The following is an 18,926-nucleotide window of genomic DNA, read 5'->3' as shown; positions in this document are numbered from 1 at the left end:
TCCTGTAACCATGTGACCATTTGGCATCTCTGAATTGTTGCAGGTTCATTCAAGAAATCATCTTTTTATATCAATACATCTGAAATGGTTCGATAGAGGCGCACACACTGAATTAGGGAGGCAACACTATTTGTTACTCAACATGTGATAACACTGCACATAGGGTGGTGACCACCGACCTATCCTCGCTAACACACACTAACACTCGCTAACAGTGACACTCTGATACGACTAGCGTGACCAAGCCAGGAGGAACTCTCGAGAAGGCTCTTCTTCTGTCCACGTGGCCCCCAAGGTGCCCCCGGGGCCCCCGGCCCCCGCCTTGATCCGGTCACGTGTCCAGTCGGGTTCAGCCAGAGTGCCACGGCCTCACACGACCCCCCGCGGTACTAACCCACGGCCTCCAGACATCCCGACCCGGCCGTGACGTCATTCCCGCATGCACCAGTAGTGACGTCATGTGTGTGTGTGTATGTGTGTAGACCCGCACGCACGGTAGTGACGTTCCAAGTCACTACACATCTATTTGCATTGTGGTGATTATAGTACCATTATTGGTGGTCTGGTGAACCAACTTTATATAACGTGTGTTAGTTTACAACCCTTAGTCAATACACTGCTAGATGAAGGCCTCTCTATGCTGTGTTGATCATTAGAGTTGTTTGACCACGATATGATGGGTTTTACAGATTTAATTCTTAAAACTTGACTTAAAGCTTTCGTGACTGCAGGAATTTATATATACCGTGGCTTTTCCGTGACTTTACCGAAAGACCAAAGAATATAATATTTAATTCTTGTTTCACTATAGATGACAATTAAACCACTGTGCCAACACTCCGCTGACATACAACATATACGCATCTTAACGGATTATTGCACGCCGCCCGATCCTACGCACGTATTGTGGGCGAAATAATTTAATTTAATTTATGAATGTGTTGTCACATGCCTAAGGCCCAGTCTTGAGGAAGAAGGCTTCATGCTAATGCATTCAGAGGACTACGTCTTTTCAAGAATGTGTATTCGACACTGACAAAACAGACAGAAATATCGGGGGAACCCATGTGACACGAAGAATCCTGATATGCACATTATGAATGACATTGCTATTAATATTAACACAGTCAAAGTGTCCCCATGTTCAATCCATGTTGTATAAATTCTACATTCGTACAGCGAGGTCGAGTATATTCATCAGATGACCACTATTGACTGCAAACTGAATTCACGGGCTGAATTGTTCCCAGACCAAGATATGAATTTGTTAAATTCGGATCGAGAGTCAGGCACTGTGCCACATGAACACCTGGCTGGCTATTTTTGATGCATAAAGAAATATTCCTTTTGGTTACTATCAGTGATAGAGCAGATATAATAATGTTAATAGCTGTTATTAAAACGAACAATACTGCATGAAAATTAAACGGTCGAATCTGGGCCATGTCCTCAGAGCAAGTCCGGTTGTGGCAGGTTGTTGAATTTCACTCGGGGAAAAAAAGCACATGGTTCACACTGCTTTGTGGTGAAAGAGGAACAATTTGACATTATTGCTTAACGGCCAAGGGAATATGAACCAATTCTTCAATGTTTGACGATAACAAGGTGTTTCCCTGCTGAGCGGACAGGAAAAAATAAAACATCGAAGGGTAAAGCTTAGCTTAAATCCACGTCTAATGGTAAAACCATGGAGCCCACTACTCCAGCGCCGAGAAGATAAGAATGAATAAAGGGGGCTGCGCAACCCTCTGGGATCTGAGAAAGAATAAGAAATTGATGTTTTATCTGACAGCTTGGCATTTAGCCAGTGAAAATAGAGAAAATCAGGGAAAGGAATGCCAACAAAGGATATGGGTAGGCTTTACCTCACCTCACCATAGAAGATTACCAATTCTGGAATACTTTTCAGTGATAGTTTTTGAGCTGCATGCTCACAAATACCACCCAGCAAATGATGGATCACAGATGGGGAATTGCACATAAAACGTGCGACTCACGCCACGGTTGTGGCGAAGGTAATACACAGGAATGCATCGAATTACGGTCAAATGCTCTCCTATAAAGGAACTGGTTTCTTCAACGGCAATAGAATTGCGCCCTTCCACGAAAGCTATTTCTTTCAGCTACTATTCATATATAACTGATACAAGTTTCATTAAACAAAAGAACTTTAATAAATTCTGCAATAAAAATGGGGGAAAAAAACACTATTTAGTGGTTTCATTACGAGATGGGGCACTCGCCTCAAGGAACTTGCATAGGCGTAATATTACATTGAACACAGCACTTCCACGCGTTAGCGCGTTAAACACGGCGCATTTGTGGCATTAATTGCATTTTCAAAACTGGCACCGTAGGCTAGCAATTCCCAGCAAATGTGAGCCGTCGACATGCTGTAAAATCACGCGCATGGCAGACATTCGCTGATGCTTCCGAGGGGGCCGAGTGAGACCCCGATATTTAGAGTGTGCCGAATGCTGCTGGAAGCATATGGATCCATTTTCGCTCAGGTTTTCCTCCCCCCTGCATAATGCATGCGTGAGAATGCAATATCATCATGGAGATGGATGGCGCGTGCTAACAGCACGTAAACCTAAGCCGCAAGGCGCTGGTCAGGGCCCCGCAAGGCTTTCAGGGCGGACCCAGCGCTTTGGGGCCCGCGCAGTGCCGGGTGTTAATGGAGTACGGGGCGGCTGCACGGCTGCGATCGATTCGCAGCTCAAGTCATGAGCCCTTATTTTAAACAAAAATTTATCACCTGCTGCAAAATTCACCTTCCACGTACAATCCGTCAGCACCTGGTTCCCACACCCCGGGCATCAGGTACCGATCAATTCACGCCATGTTTTTGACTCCAGCGCAATCTCTCTCTCGCCGCTCCCACTTTAAACGCTTAATTCTTTACCATAATTCAAAGACCCTTCAGCTCGTAATCCTGAAAAATTTAATGACTATTTTTTAACCACCTCTCCACGCTTTTAAAGGTTATGTAATTAACTCTGAGGAGAATTCCTCAGAAGACATGTTCCATGTGGAATATATGCATTCCGCAATTAACTAACACTCTAATAAATTTGTATTTTGTTCTGCCAATTCTGAATGAAGGCCTACACACTGCGTATCAGTCATAGTGGTTGTCTAACCATACTTCACAACAATATCATTCGGGTCAGTAAAGGGCGGTGCCCAGGACCAGTTTGGATATCACTCGCCACTGATGTAAGCCCTGGCTGGGAATTGAACTCAGGTTGCATTTGTGGAACCACTGCGCCAACCAAACTCATACCATATTTTCTTTCGATAATAATATATTATTCATCAAAAGTAATTTTTAGAAAAGTATACAAAGATGGGACTTGAAAAGAAGCAAATGGCAGTTACTTGTTTATTTTCTATGATTGCGCTAATACATCACAAATATAAAGAAAAATGTTATGACCATACTTTTTATCTTTTACATATTCTCACGTAATATGTATTGCATTTAATTATTTTATTTTTATATATATCTCATATTTAAAGCCCATATGGCATTAATTTGGGTAGCATGGTAGCGCAGTGGTAACCGCACCACATGAGGTTCAGGAGGCTGTTTTGTCATGCCAGGTTCTCAAAACGATTTGTGTAATTATGTAGACAATAACACATGTAGCTAAGTCAAAGTGAACATATCTCCAATACCCACATGAGCATAATTCAACACTTAACTACACTGGTGGTCCTTAGTCAGCAGTGATCATTCCACATTCCTATGGGAGGGTACAGTCTGTTCCACTGACTACAATTGTTGGCTTTCTACAGCGTAGTAATCAATGTATTGACCCGAGGAGGGATAGTGGGCTGAGTTGATCACCTGCCGTGATTTTAACTCACACCTTTACGAATGCGAGTTGAATACTTTATATCACAGTGCCACTGGCCTGGACACATCACCTGTAGCAAATGAACTTAAAGCAATGGCTACTGAGAGCGACACGTTTGTAAGGTGACACGCAAACGCGCAGTGTACATTGCTCGTGCCACTTTCATGCACTGGCGGTGCGGATACAACCTTTCACACAGCCACTCCATCCGAGCGTCCGGCATGACAAGGGGTCATCTCACATCCATCATCGTGACAGTTTCATTTCTTGTATGACACAAGACACATCCACAAAAACTAACCGTAAAAAAACGCTGGTAAGTGCCTAGCTGTCACAGCAGTACTGCACAAACCTAGCAAGCTGTCAATTTCTGAAATTCTTGCTATTTATTCAGCGTAATTGGAATGGAGGTGGATATGGGCCACCTTTCCGCGTTTTACAAAATCGGATGGCATTAATGACAACACAATTCTGGACACTTCACTTCCATTGCATTGATTCATGATGGGAACAACGGACATACTGACACGTGTTTTTGAGTTTGCCAGTACCGGATGACAAAATGTGTGAAAGAGACCAATCATAATGCAAGTTTCCTCCAGTGGTAAATTGTCATTTTGATAGAGAAAAAACGCTAATTTCCATGACCACAATAAAATCCTGCTTTTAGCCAATGAGTTACTAACATAAATGAGTGATGCAGTTCCACGTGCTTTTTTACGTTAAACAATGCCACAAACGTTATCAGACATTTTACGTGTAATATCATTGTTCGGATTTGCACGCAGCATGACATGTATCACATTGCGGTAGCGGACGCACAAACATGTATAGGAATCGGCACCAACTGACAGTGCCGTGTGGGTGCCCCTGCGTGTGTGGCGCCTCAATAAGGCAATGCAAGTGTAGTCTCCAATTCCCACCTGTGCTGTCACATTAAAGATAAGTGTAGGCCACAACATTCTTCTGGCCAACCGTTGCGAACACAGGCACCCAACCTCGCATTTCACGCAGCATATACCTCGCATTTTTACACGCAAATCTTGAACACATTCACTGGGGGTGTTATTTGCAAATGATTTCCTTAAAACACTCTAAAAGTGGCAAAGGTTAGGTATTGATAAATGGCTGACTCCAGCAGCAGGCAGATGTGCTACGACTATAACTGGGGCAGCTTTTTGTCCTTGTGGATGTTGTGCCTTTGCCCTCCTGTGCATATCAGGAAATCTGGCGCTATTGATTATGCGCTGCTTCACCAGAGGCGCCAGCATGCAGACCCTGGCAGAGATCGTAAGCAGGACCCGCTTTGACGTTCAGAAAATGTTTTTGCCAATTAGCCAGCCTTGCATGGAGATCATCTTATTCAATAGACTGCGATTGTGCGTGTGGGCGACATGGTAGTAGAGGGGATGATGACTTTGTATTTCGTGGGGTCAGAAAGCTGTCGCATAGAGGCTGCTCTGCTAAAACAATATCACAACATCAATAATGGCAGTGGAAACTCAATATGCAAATTGCTTTGCTGCACGTGGTATCAAATTTTCACATTTTTTTCCTGGGATAATGAAAGCATAATTTCACGGAATATCACACTGAAATAAAAAGCTTAAAAATATAATCCTTCATTATTCACGACAGTAGCTTTTCAATACCATTTATTTAACGCTATACAGGCGGCCTTGGTTCGTGCAGAAATACGGACTTCCATCGTCCGACACACACAGAACGTGGTCGCAATGCTCTGATAACATTTTCAGATGCAAACCGTAATAAATTATGTACATTGTGGAGATGGCATTTTTGAAGCTCTTTCCTTGTGGGAAAACAGCTGCAGCTATTTTCCGGATCAATAGGCCGCGATTGTGCGTGTGGGCGACGTGGTCTCAGAGGACGTGTACCGGTTCCCGCCTGTAAGTGAGATGACTCCCCGTGCTCTGCTCAGCCATCGTCTCGACCCCGCCCGCCCACCCTGCCCTCAGCGCCCTGCACTCTGCCACCCCGCCTGTCCCTAACGATCATTATGCCATTTACTTTAATGGATGGGTCAATAGCACTCGCTTGCATTATTCGTAAATTGTCACGCAGGCTTGCGATAATCTTCACGATCATCGTCACAATCATCATTTCTGCTCTTTCCATATTAGTTTTTTGGACTATACATATTTTACGATATTACAGAAGCTGAATCGAAAACTACGAATTTATTATGCAATATCGTGACGACACATTTTTTCATATTTTTCAATGTTGATCAGTGATATACAGTTAGGGAAAAAAGTATTTGATCCCCTGCTGATTTTGTACGTTTGCCTACTGACAAAGAAATGATCAGTCTATAATTTTAATGGTAGATTTATTTGAACAGTGAGAGACATAACAACAACAAAATCCAGAAAAACGCATGTCAAAAATGTTATAAATTGATTTGCATTTTAATGAGGGACATAAGTATTTGACCCCCTCTGCAAAACATGACTTAGTACTTGGTGGCAAAACCCTTGTTGGCAATCACAGAGGTCAAACGTTTATTGTAGTTGGCCACCAGGTTTGCACACATCTCAGGAGGGATTTTGTCCCACTCCTCTTTCCAGATCTTCTCCAAGTCATTAAGGTTTCGAGGCTGACGTTTGGCAACTCGAACCTTCAGCTCCCTCCACAGATTTTCTATGGGATTAAGGTCTGGAGACTGGCTAGGCCACTCCAGGACCTTAATGTGCTTCTTCTTGAGCCACTCCTTTGTTGCCTTGGCCGTGTGTTTTGGGTCATTGTCATGCTGGAATACCCATCCACGACCCATTTTCAATGCCCTGGCTGAGGGAAGGAGGTTCTCACCCAAGATTTGACGGTACATGGCCCCGTCCATCGTCCCTTTGATGCGGTGAAGTTGCCCTGTCCCCTTAGCAGAAAAACACCCCCAAAGCATAATGTTTCCACCTCCATGTTTGACAGTGGGGATGGTGTTCTTGGGGTCATAGGCAGCATTCCTCCTCCTCCAAACACGGTGAGTTGAGTTAATGCCAAAGAGCTTCATTTTGGTCTCATCTGACCACAACACTTTCACCCAGTTGTCCTCTGAATCATTCAGATGTTCATTGGCAAACTTCAGACGGGCATGTATATGTGCTTTCTTGAGCAGGGGGACCTTGCGGGCGCTGCAGGAGTTCCGTCCTTCACGGCGTAGTGTGTTACCAATTGTTTTCTTGGTGACTATGGTCCCAGCTGCCTTGGGATCATTGACAAGATCCTACCGTGTAGTTCTGGGCTGATTCCTCACTGTTCTCACGATCATTGCAACTCCACGAGGTGAGATCTTGCATGGAGCCCCAGGCCGAGGGAGATTGACAGTTATTTTGTGTTTCTTCTATTTGCGAATAATCACACCAACTGTTGTCACCTTCTCACCAAGCTGCTTGGCAATGGTCTTGTAGCCCATTCCAGCCTTGTGTAGGTCTAAAATCTTGTCCCTGACATCCTTGGGGAGCTCTTTGGTCTTGGCCATGGTGGAGAGTTTGGAATCTGATTGATTGCTTCTGTGGACAGGTGTCTTTTATACAGGTAACAAGATGAGATTGGGAGCACTCCCTTTAAGAGTGTGCTCCAAATCTCAACTCGTTACCTGTATAAAATACACCTGGGAGCCAAAAATCTATCTGATTGAGAGGGGGCCAAATACTTATTTCCCTCATTAAAATGCAAATCAATTTATACCATTTTTGACATGCGTTTTTCTTGATTTTTTGTTGTTGTCATTCTGTCTCTCACTGTTCAAATAAACCTAGCATTAAAATTATAGACTGATAATTTCTTTGTCAGTGGGCAAACGTACAAAATCAGCAGGGGATCAAATTTTTTTTTCCCTCACTGTAAAATATGCACAAACATGAAGATGCAAAAAATACGCAGGGTAGGTAAGGTATGAATCCCTGGGTTATACATGAAACAGTACACAATTGTCCAAGCATTTCTCTATATTTATTTGACGTAAAAAAAATAACTAGCACATAATTTGCCTGGCAATTGTGAGATGGTGCTTTTAACATGATTTCTTAAAATACGATAGATCGTCAACTCACTGGCATAAGCCATAAACTACTCCTATGAAATATTACCATCGCCACTTCCTAATTGCTTGCGCCGCCTGACAGTGATTCTTGTGTTCAAATGTATTAAACAAGAAGGATATTGGGCCAATTACAGAGCAGTAATTTGCAGAACTGTGTCACTCTTGGTGTTCGCACAGTGTACCAGTTAACTATTTAACATGACAATTATCATGATGACAGCATGGAATGTACCATACAGTTGTGAACAAATTGCGCATTTTCATCCTTCGTGTCTCTGAAGTATAAGCTAAATTGTAGTGCTCTTAAAAATAGTTATTCATATTTACATTGTTTTTTTTACCTGAATAATATTTATACCTTCTCTTTTTCATTCTTCCTTAATTTTTATGGTTAACTAAGAAACGAAAATGCAACAGTATATTGCAGAAAACAAACATAATAAAAAAACTTTAAAATGCCAACTATAATACAATCTTCTAAATGTACATTGTGCAATTATCATGAACGCATTAGATAATTAGTGGCTGATTCCATACAATTACTGTATCCTTATTCTTGGTTCTTTCGGTAAAGTCACGTAGAAGGGAAACAATAAAATAAACTGTCAAATCTCTCTCCGTGGTGCTAACGTTAAAAATAACCGCCACTTTTTTCAAATTTTCTTGTTGTGGTTTTCACACCTGATGACGATTGCTTGTGTTGCAGTCGAAACGTCGTGAGAATTTTATTGTTTTATATTTTTTATTATTTTATTGTTTCCCTTCTACGTGACTTTACCGAAAGAACCAAGAATATGAATCCTTGCAGTCACGAAAGCTTTAAATCAAAATACCGTATCCTTCTTACAAAACTAACATTCAAAGTGCAAACGTGCAAAATGCAAATAGTGACAAGAACGACGACGACTAGCATGGCACGATGGCCACGGTTATTATGAGCACTAAACAAATCCGCCCACAGACGAAAACACACACACACACGCGCGCGCGCACAGGCAAACACATACACGCAGTCAAGACTTGCTCACGAAACCCCCCCCCTTCTCCTGCCAAGTAGTCAGGAGAGAATAAATAATACATTACCAGGAAGTCACTTAACCTTCAACTACAGCCCACCATCAGCCTTTACAGCACTATTAAGGGTCCCTTGTTCGTGCCAGAGCATTGCCAGAGCGTTACGGCCACATAGAAGCAGCATCGCCGTGGGGAAAAAGAAAAAAAACACTTGCACGGCCATGCACGCGGAGAACAAGAACGCGGGCCCTCACCAGAAAGCTTTGTCTAATTGAACTCCCTCAGCCGGAAGCTGGCTCAGCAGTGGCAAAACCATAAATATCACGTCGCGCAAAAGCTCTCCACATTAGCAAGCACAGCTTGAAGAGGCCAAATACGGGGCTTTGGAAACTCATTACCGACCCGCGCAGACACAAATTCTAGACCCCGGGTGAGGCGCCAATGGAGCAGGGTGTAATTGTATGCATAACTCGTCACTGGCGTATTTTGTACAACGACTTGGAATCAATTACTTCTCTCAATAAGTGGGAAGGCTGCATCATCCGCGTAACATAGCTGGCGTCATTGTGGTGTGGTGATCTTAAGGCCACCGCGTGTATAACCTGTGGTCTGCCGCAATGACCTAATGCGCATATCCAGACGAGCGGAAGCGTGGCCCCGTGCCTAATGTTCGCTATCATGCCCCATTAAATGCAAGTCCAGTTGCTAAAATGAAATTGTGTACGTAAAAAGTAGTATTGTAAGGCACCAAAAAAATATTTGCTTTTGTTGCGGACTCCAATTGAAGATAATAAAATAATGATTTACACTTCTAAAAAATTGCATTGATTGTAAATTAAAATACTATTATGTCGCAATGTCAATTTTAACCGAACCAGCCTGTGGTGGACAAGTGCTGCACTAAGAATGCCATGCTGTTGACAGCGGGGCAAGGTTTCCACGTGAAGCAGATGACTTATTCACGTCTACTGTCACGGCAATGGACATCATCCGTCTGAAAATATACACGGTGCAAAAGAACGCTCACGCCGCGTGTCCCCGTGCAAGGACAATTCTGAATTCCGCTGTTCGCTTGCTCTATGTAAATGGGACAAGCAGACCCGCGGGACAATGCGGCCACGGAACTGAAAAAGAGCGCACAGAAGCGAACAAATGTGAACGTTATTCGCCGCATCCTGTGCCCCCATTGGCCTAAGCGGTCACCGCTTTCCATGAATGCAGCGGCCACTTCGCCATGAATTGTCGTCACATCTCAAGATTTGTTTTCCAATGAGACGCCGCAGAACACAGTTTCAGGCTCTGCGCCTGGTGCGGCTGGACACCAACCAGTGAGACAACTTGGGAATGGAAGTTCTCAACATGAGCTGGCTTACGTGCCGCAGAGACTACGACACCCCCATTTGCTGTTACGTTTGTTTGCAAAACGCACTTGGCCAGACATGAACATTGCATCGTTACCGGCCAGCCCAACTCGACCGACAGCACGCTCTGAACAACAACAACACAAAATGACTCGTGAAGCAAACCAGCTACTTTACTGGAGCAGAGCAATTTTTACGAGCAACGATATTCTCATCACTGGTGCCAATGCCTGCGTACGGTGATTACGCCAGAGAGGCAACGCAACGAGATAAGCATTGTCACACACGGAGCGTTTCGCATTTGATGTCACGCGCGGCGCCGCCTCCGCCCCAAGACACACACACACGTCAAACCACAAACTCACAGGTTGAGACAGTGGCCGGCTCATCATCACCTTGGCGGTGAGGTACGGAGGGTAGTAGTAGGCGGTGTACTGGGGGTACATTGGCTGTTGCTCCCAGCGTTTTCCCATGAAGTCGGCAGGACACGTTGGCGGTCTACCGCGACACGGAGGACGGCCGACGCGCTTTGCTGTGCGTGCAGGAGCAGGATCGCCGAGCTTGAGCTGCAGGTGCGAGGGTGTGTGGTTTGAGGTGGGGTTTTCCCTCCCTTCTTTCTTTTCCAGCACCCCTCCCCTCCCTCCCTCCCCTCCCTCCCTTTTCCCGCTTGCCTCTTGCCCACTTGCTCACTGGCTGGCTGGCTGTCTCGCCCTCGCGCTCGCACTCACTCGCTGGCCTCGCCTAATTCAGCTCGACGCTGCCACGCCTGTTACGGCTCGCAGTGGCCACGATAGGCTCGCGATGCACACGCGGCTCGCGGCAGCGGCTGGGTGAGCGGGAGGGAGTTTCACGGCGGCGGCGTCGGTGGTGGTGGTGGTGGAGGGCGGGGAGGTGGTGGTGGTGGTAGGGGGGGGGGAGTTCCTCCAACTTGCCTGCTTCGCCTTGCCTAGCCAGCCGCCCGTGCGACTCGCTGAGCACATCAATTAAAGCGATGCTTGCCAGCGGTCATCGCAGAGGACGCGGAGCCGAGCATGAAGATGCGTTGTGAGGCTGGATGAAAAAAGATCCCTCGGCTGCCTGCCTCCACTTTACCGCCTTCACCGCTTGCCCATGTTTGGCTGGTTTTAGTAACATCTGTAGGGAACAGGCTGAGAGATGTCAGAAATTAGACTTTGATTAAATGAACACCTCTTGGGGAGGATGGGGTGGGGGACTGATGGATTTTAAAAAAAATGTCTGATTGAAGCACAACTCTAGCTGACTAATTTTCCATTTATCCCTCGCCAAAACCAAGTGCTGAAGTTTACTGTGGATGTATGCTATAATTATAGATGAATATAACATTGATTGCACTGTTGCAAGCATATTATTGATGTATTTCTACTTAAGATTGTCTGAGACCCTGCTTCCTTTCACGGGCAAGGCCACCTCAGCTGTACTTAACTCAGCTCACTTGGTTTCTCTTATCAAGGACATTTCACTGTCTCCAGATGATTTGCTTGTCAGTTTCGATGTAGTCTCCCTGTTCACCAAGGTACCTGTACCTGACACCATTGCAATCATTGAAAACTTGGTCCAACAGGGACTCAATCCAGATGTGCCAACTTTGGTAAGGCACTGCCTTACCAACACTTACTTCACCTGGAATGGTACATTCTACAAACAAAATGAGGGTACCCCAATGGATTCTCCCTTATCGCCAGTGGTAGCGAATATTTTCATGGAGACATTTGAGACAGATGCCATCCAGACATCTACCCTACGTCCTTCCTTGTAGAAGAGGTATGTAGATGACATGTTCGTCATCTGGCCACATGGCCTGCCAGCACTGAACCAATTTCTCAACCACATCAATTCCATACACCCATCTATCAAATTCACCATGGAAGTGGAAAATGATGGCAAGCTACCATTCCTGGATGTTTTGATCGAGAAGAGACCTGATGGCTCGTTGGGACACTCTGTCTACAGGAAGGCCACCCACACGGATGCCTATGTAAAGCCTGACTCCCACCACCATCCAGCTCAGAAGAATTCCCTCATCAAAACACTACACCATAGAGCCCGTTGCATCTCCGACCAGCACCACCTAGCCAGTGAGCTGGAGCACGTACACCAAGCCCTCAGGATGAATGGATATTCTGACCGTACAATCCGCAAAGCTGTCTCCCCATGGGGAGACAACCATCTGAGAATCCAATCAAAACCATCACTTTGCCATACAGAGCAGGGGTTACCAAAAATATTTTCAAAATCTTAAACAAACACAAGATCCAGGTTCGTTTCAACACAGTACACAAAATCCGTGATTTGATCCCATCTGTAAAGGATGTGATTTCTGACATGCGATATCCTGGTGTCTACAAACTAAGTTGTATCTGCGGCAGCAGTTACATTGGGGAAACTAAGCGACATGTCTCGGACCGTGTTCGCGAACATAAGGCAGATCTGAAACACAGTAGGACCAATACCTCTGCCGTTGCTGATCATTGTTTTAAACGCTGTGGGCTCACACGAAATTGATTTGTCCAAGACGAAGGTACTCTGCAAACCCACCGGCTATTATCAGAGATTTGTTCATGAAACCATCCAGATATATAAACACAGATGCAACTTCAACCGAGAAGATGGGTACAAACTGAGCAATCATTGGAAGGACGTTATTAACCAAGTAAAGTCTTAACTGACTGTGATGTTTCCATCCTACCTGCCTATGTCAGCTGTTATTCCGACTCTCTGTCTCCCTCTCATCATGTGTACCTCTTGCTCTTAGGGTTTTTCGTTCTTGTTGCCCGGCTCTCTGACATTGACATGCTAATCTTCTCATTGGCACGCCTCAGGTGGCTGGGCCATCTCACATTGACATGCTAATCTCTCACATTTACATTTACATGCAAATTCCTTCTCTAGCTCCGCCAACTTACCCTTGGGTTGGGCCCACCAAAATCCTATATAAACTCTTGTTGCAGCAGCAGCTCTTTCTCCTACGTCAGCAGTCCTCCTGCTGTCGCCGTTTCACACCTGATGACGGTTGCTTGTGTTGCGATGGAAACGTCGTAATCTATTATATTTTTTCTAACTATGTGACTTTACCGTAAGAACCAAGGAGTTAGATTTGGGAGGCAAAAGAATTTAAGGAAAACTGACAATAATATTATTTGGGTCTTTCGGATAATACATTACAAATATGTATAATTATATTTTACACTGCTTCGGGCACTCAATTCACAAATTGCAGTTGATAATCAAGTCAGCTCATCATCCCTCTATGGGTTGTGCCATGGAGGGATGACGCCTCTTGCCATTGGAAATGAGCACGATTCCACACTGCAGGAGAGGGTCACTTTATCTCCTGACGCTAATCAACGACAACATCTTCAGCCATGCACAATCCACTGCTGGAAGAAGGCCTCCTCAGGTATTCGCCATCTCCCATGGTTCTGAGATTAAACAACAAACAACTATTTCACGTGGCTTAAATTCATTCCTGAGTAGCAGTTCTCCCACTTCGCAGGTGTTCGTTTAATGCGACCACTCTGGAGAGTATGGAAAATTAAGCTCCCACTGCGAATGCAGCTTTGAGTTGCTCCCGTGTGGAAAATTGCCATTTCCGTGCCATCAGTTATGAGCTGTGAAGTCCAATGTTCTAAATCAAGAATAGTGATATATTTCCGTGTGCTGCGGTCATCATCTCAATGCCTCCAGTGCACGGAAGAATGAAGAGGCTTGGGAATGTTTACTAAGGATTCCATCTGACAGGGACTTAATGGATTTTATAAAAAGTGCCGTGACAAAAAATGTTAACCGTTAGTATTGTGATGTGAGATGTCATTTCCAATAAACATTAAAACATAATATACAATTAAATGTACACATTCCAAGTGCGCACGCATGTCTAGTTTGGAGACTCTTTCATGATTTCATATCGTATTGTACTGTATTTATGTATACATGCGTAAATGCATACATACTTACATGTTAACATACACACATATAAATATACGGCCCTTTGACAATCCACTGCAAGATAAAGGCACACGATGTCGTCATGGAGGTTGTTTGACCACACCTCGCTATGCTGGCCAGTTGTGATTTGGTGAAGAGGACCCCAGAATCAGTTCGGATATCACTCGCCACTTATATTAGCCCATGCTTGAAATGATCTCATTCGTAATGCACCAACCACTGCGGCAACACTTCAACCCGAAACAATGTACATCGAAAGAAAAAGATAACATCTTCCACGCATCATTTAGATTAATGTAATAGTCCAATAATTATTTCGTTGCTATATTGCTTTGGATATATGAGTATTTTATAATTGTTTTAAACATATCCGATATACCTCTGGTTGGGTGTTGCTGTGGCAGAGTACCCATTTAACAATTGAAAGGTTATGATCTCAAATCCAGACTGGTGGTCAAATTGACCCATCATCTCTCTCGGGTCAATAAGTGGAGTTACAATAATGTGGAAAATCAACAGTGGTCGTTCTATGGCGTGAATGGCCCCCAACATAGGAAAGTACACTGCATCATATTGAGAGCAACTACAACATTATCGCTGCTCCAGTGGTCACGGCAATTCTGGAGCACAGCAGCCTTCCCAAAAGAAGCACCCTCGGTGGTTATGCAAGGGTGTGTTTTACGCATTGAGACACCCTGCGATTTAAACACAACTCCAGTCTTTACCACACTTCCACGTAAGCTCGCACTGCCGTATTGTGAACTCATGGCAGAAGCCAAATCAGCAATGTGACAAGACCGGGGGGTGTGTATGGTGATGGAGAAAGATGAGCGAATGGGGTTGGGGGAAGGTGAACAAAAAAAATAATGAAAAGTAAAGTGTACAAAAAGGATGGCCATACATAAACGCCCCTGTATGTGCATGTGAAAAAAATATCATAATTTTACCAATCCTCCATTTCTGTTTGCTCGCCTACCTTTTCAATAACCAGGAGTCTTGCCCTCAATCTTGCTTCCATTCTCTGCCTTGTCTAATTTGGCTCAATGCAACCATGCCTTAAAATCTCTGGGTTTATTTCAATATGTAATTGATGCTGATGTCAGACAGCCTGCAAGAGCAAACAGACTATGTAATATTTTGAGCAGGGTGAATTTAATTTCCCCTTATGTTTGCTGTATGCATGCATAATCCGAGAAGTCAAAGTGATGCTCAGAGAAGTTACTGGTGATTTCGAAGCAGCAGTGAAAATGATACATTCATATGGCAGGGACCATTCCAACCATAGAAAATGAGGCGAACTATCTATAATTATTAAAATCAGTGTTGCCTCCATTTTTGAATAGCAGAACAATTAAAGTATCATACCGCAACTGAGGTGTTTCATTCAAGATTTCGCAAATCAAGATCTAAGTAAAATATATTTCGAATGAATAAGTACAAATTACAAACGTGGAATAGCTACACTGTGATATCTGAATCAGTCCTGGGCACCCCCTCTACAAATTTACATGAACCAGTGTGGTGAAGTATGGTTAAACAACCCCTTATGACCACACAATATGGAAAGTTTTGATTTAAAGCTTTCGTGACTGCAGTGATTCATATTCTTGGTTCTTTCGGTAAAGTCACGTTGAAGGGAAACAATAAAATAATAAAATATATAACAATACAATTCTCACGACGTTTCGACTGCAACACAAGCAGTCATCATCAGGTGTCATCATCAGGTGTGAAAACCAACGGCCGTTGGTTTTCACACCTGATAATGACTGCTTGTGTTGCAGTCGAAACGTCGTGAGAATTTTATTGTTTTATATATTATTTTATTGTTTCCCTTCAACGTGACTTTACCGAAAGAACCAAGAATAACATGGAAAGTCTTCATTCAGAAGTGGATTGACAAAGGTCTGTAAATTATTAATATATTTGTAATTTTTATTACTCATATATTACAAGCATAAGCACTGCCTAACTGTGTCAAGGTTCAAGTTGAGGAATACCATGCCACAGAATTCTGTGGGCAGCATTAGGATCTTGATATTTTTGTGAGAAAAAAATATGGCATTAAGGGAACATTCACAAAACACCAAAAACAGAATAAATATTTACGACAAAAATCTCTAAAACCAGCTGCATGGGTCAAGCTAAAATTGATCACAGGCAATATTTTGAGGATCAAATAACAAAATGTCATTGCTACTTTTAAAAATCAAAATTCGCAGTGCCATCGTGACAAAAGAGGTCTGGCGGCAACCGTTAAGGGATGGCAATAATAACCTCCACACAAGGGGCTGTTTGTGCTCACCGTCTGACCACCTTGGTCTCCCCGTTGCTGTGCAAGAGACAATCCAAACAATGTACACACACATAGAAAAACCTGTAATTTTGTGACCCAGCCGTGGCTCTCTGGGCAGCCCGGACAAGAAACACGATTTAGCAGACCTGAGCACACTGTTTTGGGGAAAAAATGGCCTCGAAGAAAAGACCTATGCACCGAGCTCATGGGTAATCAATCAAGCCGTAATCAAGGCTGAGAGCAAATCTGACTGGAATCAATGCGACAGGTCAACTTCCCCCCCCAGCTCAAGCCCGCAGCACGAACTCCATTCCATACTCCGGCACAGCTGGTGCATCGTATTCTCCAATTTCAGACCCAAAAAAGAAATACTACTCGCCATATGCATGACGGAGATAGCACACCTTCATACTGGGTTTAATAATGAACCTTGGGAAGGAACGCGCTTGTCTAAATGAACTGAAACAGGTATGTTATAATGAGTTAATACAAAGGGGTTGTATGTGCTTATACTGTACATGTACAGTGTAGTATTAAGTCGTTTTCGCTTCAGTGAACTTACGCAATTAATAACAGGTGGTGTAAAAAATGTAAATGATAATTTTTTTACTGCCAGGATATTTCCTGAAGAAGGCATGCCAGTCAAAGTGGTGTTATCTTCCTTTTTGGTACAGTAAAACATCCTACTATATTTACTAGCCGTGAGAGAACAGTATGACCAATATAAGACTGTATATACGTACTATAATCACCCAGAAATGTCTGTCCTTAACGCTCGTGACGTCACTCCACATCGACCATCCCCCCTCATTAATATTCATGAGCAGGTGACATCATACAAATGTAACCCTCCCACCCCCCCTCATGAATAATCATGAGCAGGTGAAGTCCTCCAAATGGACCCCCCCCCCATTATTATTGTTTACTATAATGAGCCAAGAATGTCTGTGTGCAACGCTCGTGACGTCACTCCACGTCGACTAGCCCCCCTCATTAATAATCATGAACAGGTGACGTCACTCCACATCGAACAGCCCCCTCATTAATAATCATGAAGAGGTGACAGTCTTTCAAATGGACCCCCCCCCCCCCATTCATAATAATTAGCGGCTGACGTCATTCCACATGGGGGGGGAGGCGCCTCCTCCCCCCTCCTCGGCGTCAACTGACAACCCTCACTACAAAGGCAGAACCATCACGTCACGTGATCTCCGTAACGCTGTTGAGACATCAAAGTAAAAAGGACGCCATGATAAACAAGGGATTATAACCTTCAAATGAAATAAGTCTGTGTCACCGCGGCCTTACAAATTGCACGTGCATTGATGCAATTGATATCACGTCGCGGTCTGCTTTTCGCTTGCAAGTTTCAGATTTACTGCAATACACGGGCGAAAGGCTAGTTTCTTATATTTATTCAACCTTTTTATTTATTTAAATTATATGCTAAGTAGCTACAAGCAATGTCAACGCACAATCCCACATCAAGACAGGCCATATGGGCTACCACCATCCCTGTCTTACCCCGAAGACATTTTGACACTGTCATATTGAGGGCTCTCATTATTTGTGACATGGTGACACACAGTTAAAAGAGAGGACATGGTACTAATGAAAAATGTGGAGGAAGGCAGGATGCCTTCAAAACTCAACACAGCCTCTACAGCAACCTGACCTTCACCCAATTTATTCCACGCATACAATGCACCCTAAAAAAAGACAAAAATCCTCTGACATAATATGTAGAATCAGCTCATGAGGATCATTCAAGGAAAAGCGATCAATACACTCTACAAACCAAAGAGTTTATGTTATGAAGCTTTAGGGGATTCACATGAGGGCAGAACAATCATCACAGCTACGAGCTAAGGGCTCACCACATACTGTAAACGTGACAGCTGATCAAAGGGCGTCTTTCCTGTTGACACGTGGCTACGTCGGTACAATGTGGGATGCCGCAAGCAGATGTAAGAAGCGCAACCGTGCTCTCACAAAGTGACGTGGGGCTTATGCGCCTTGCAATTTATTAAACGTCGAGAGACAGCAGGGTCACTTGACGGAGCTCATTAGCGATGCTGTGATCAAGCTGAACCCAGCCTGTTCGGCGTTCCGAGAGAAGGGCGTGCGACCTGGTTCACGTGTCGGCAAATTGGTATAAAGTACCTGTTTATGCACTAAATATCAACCGAAATTGCATGTTCTCCTATTACACATTTTGTTTTCATGTAACTCATAAACCGTGGTTGTTGTTGTTATTTTGGTTATCCAAGAAAGCCTCACCGAGCCTCAAAACAATTTTACAGGGAGGGTCTTGCATTGGGATATTTCTCATGTCGGAGGAAAGGATCTCCAGTAACCTCACG

At 44.0% G+C, this 18,926-nt stretch overlaps 1 protein-coding gene across 6 annotated transcripts in view; it reads right to left on the bottom strand.

The window, feature by feature from the left end:
• Window positions 1-18,926, bottom strand: part of LOC116946166 (RNA-binding motif, single-stranded-interacting protein 1-like) — a 311,540-nt gene that overhangs the window by 151,241 nt on the left and 141,373 nt on the right. The window contains exon 1 of one of the 6 annotated variants that reach the window (XM_032961152.2): window positions 10,667-10,925. The exons of 4 other annotated variants lie outside the window; for them this stretch is intronic. In XM_032961152.2, coding sequence (XP_032817043.1) covers window positions 10,667-10,774 — 108 coding nt within the window. In that variant the 5' untranslated portion in view covers window positions 10,775-10,925. Of the gene's footprint in view, window positions 1-10,666; window positions 10,926-18,926 lie in introns of those variants that run through there. One more of the 6 variants, XM_032961133.2, reaches the window with a different exon arrangement.

The sequence above is a fragment of the Petromyzon marinus genome, chromosome 2, assembly GCF_048934315.1.
Source record: "Petromyzon marinus isolate PM22_M1 ecotype Great Lakes invasive population chromosome 2, UKy_Petmar_22M1.pri1.0, whole genome shotgun sequence".
NCBI classification, from domain to species: domain Eukaryota; kingdom Metazoa; phylum Chordata; class Hyperoartia; order Petromyzontiformes; family Petromyzontidae; genus Petromyzon; species Petromyzon marinus.
This window is presented reverse-complemented; position numbering and strand designations above follow the sequence as displayed.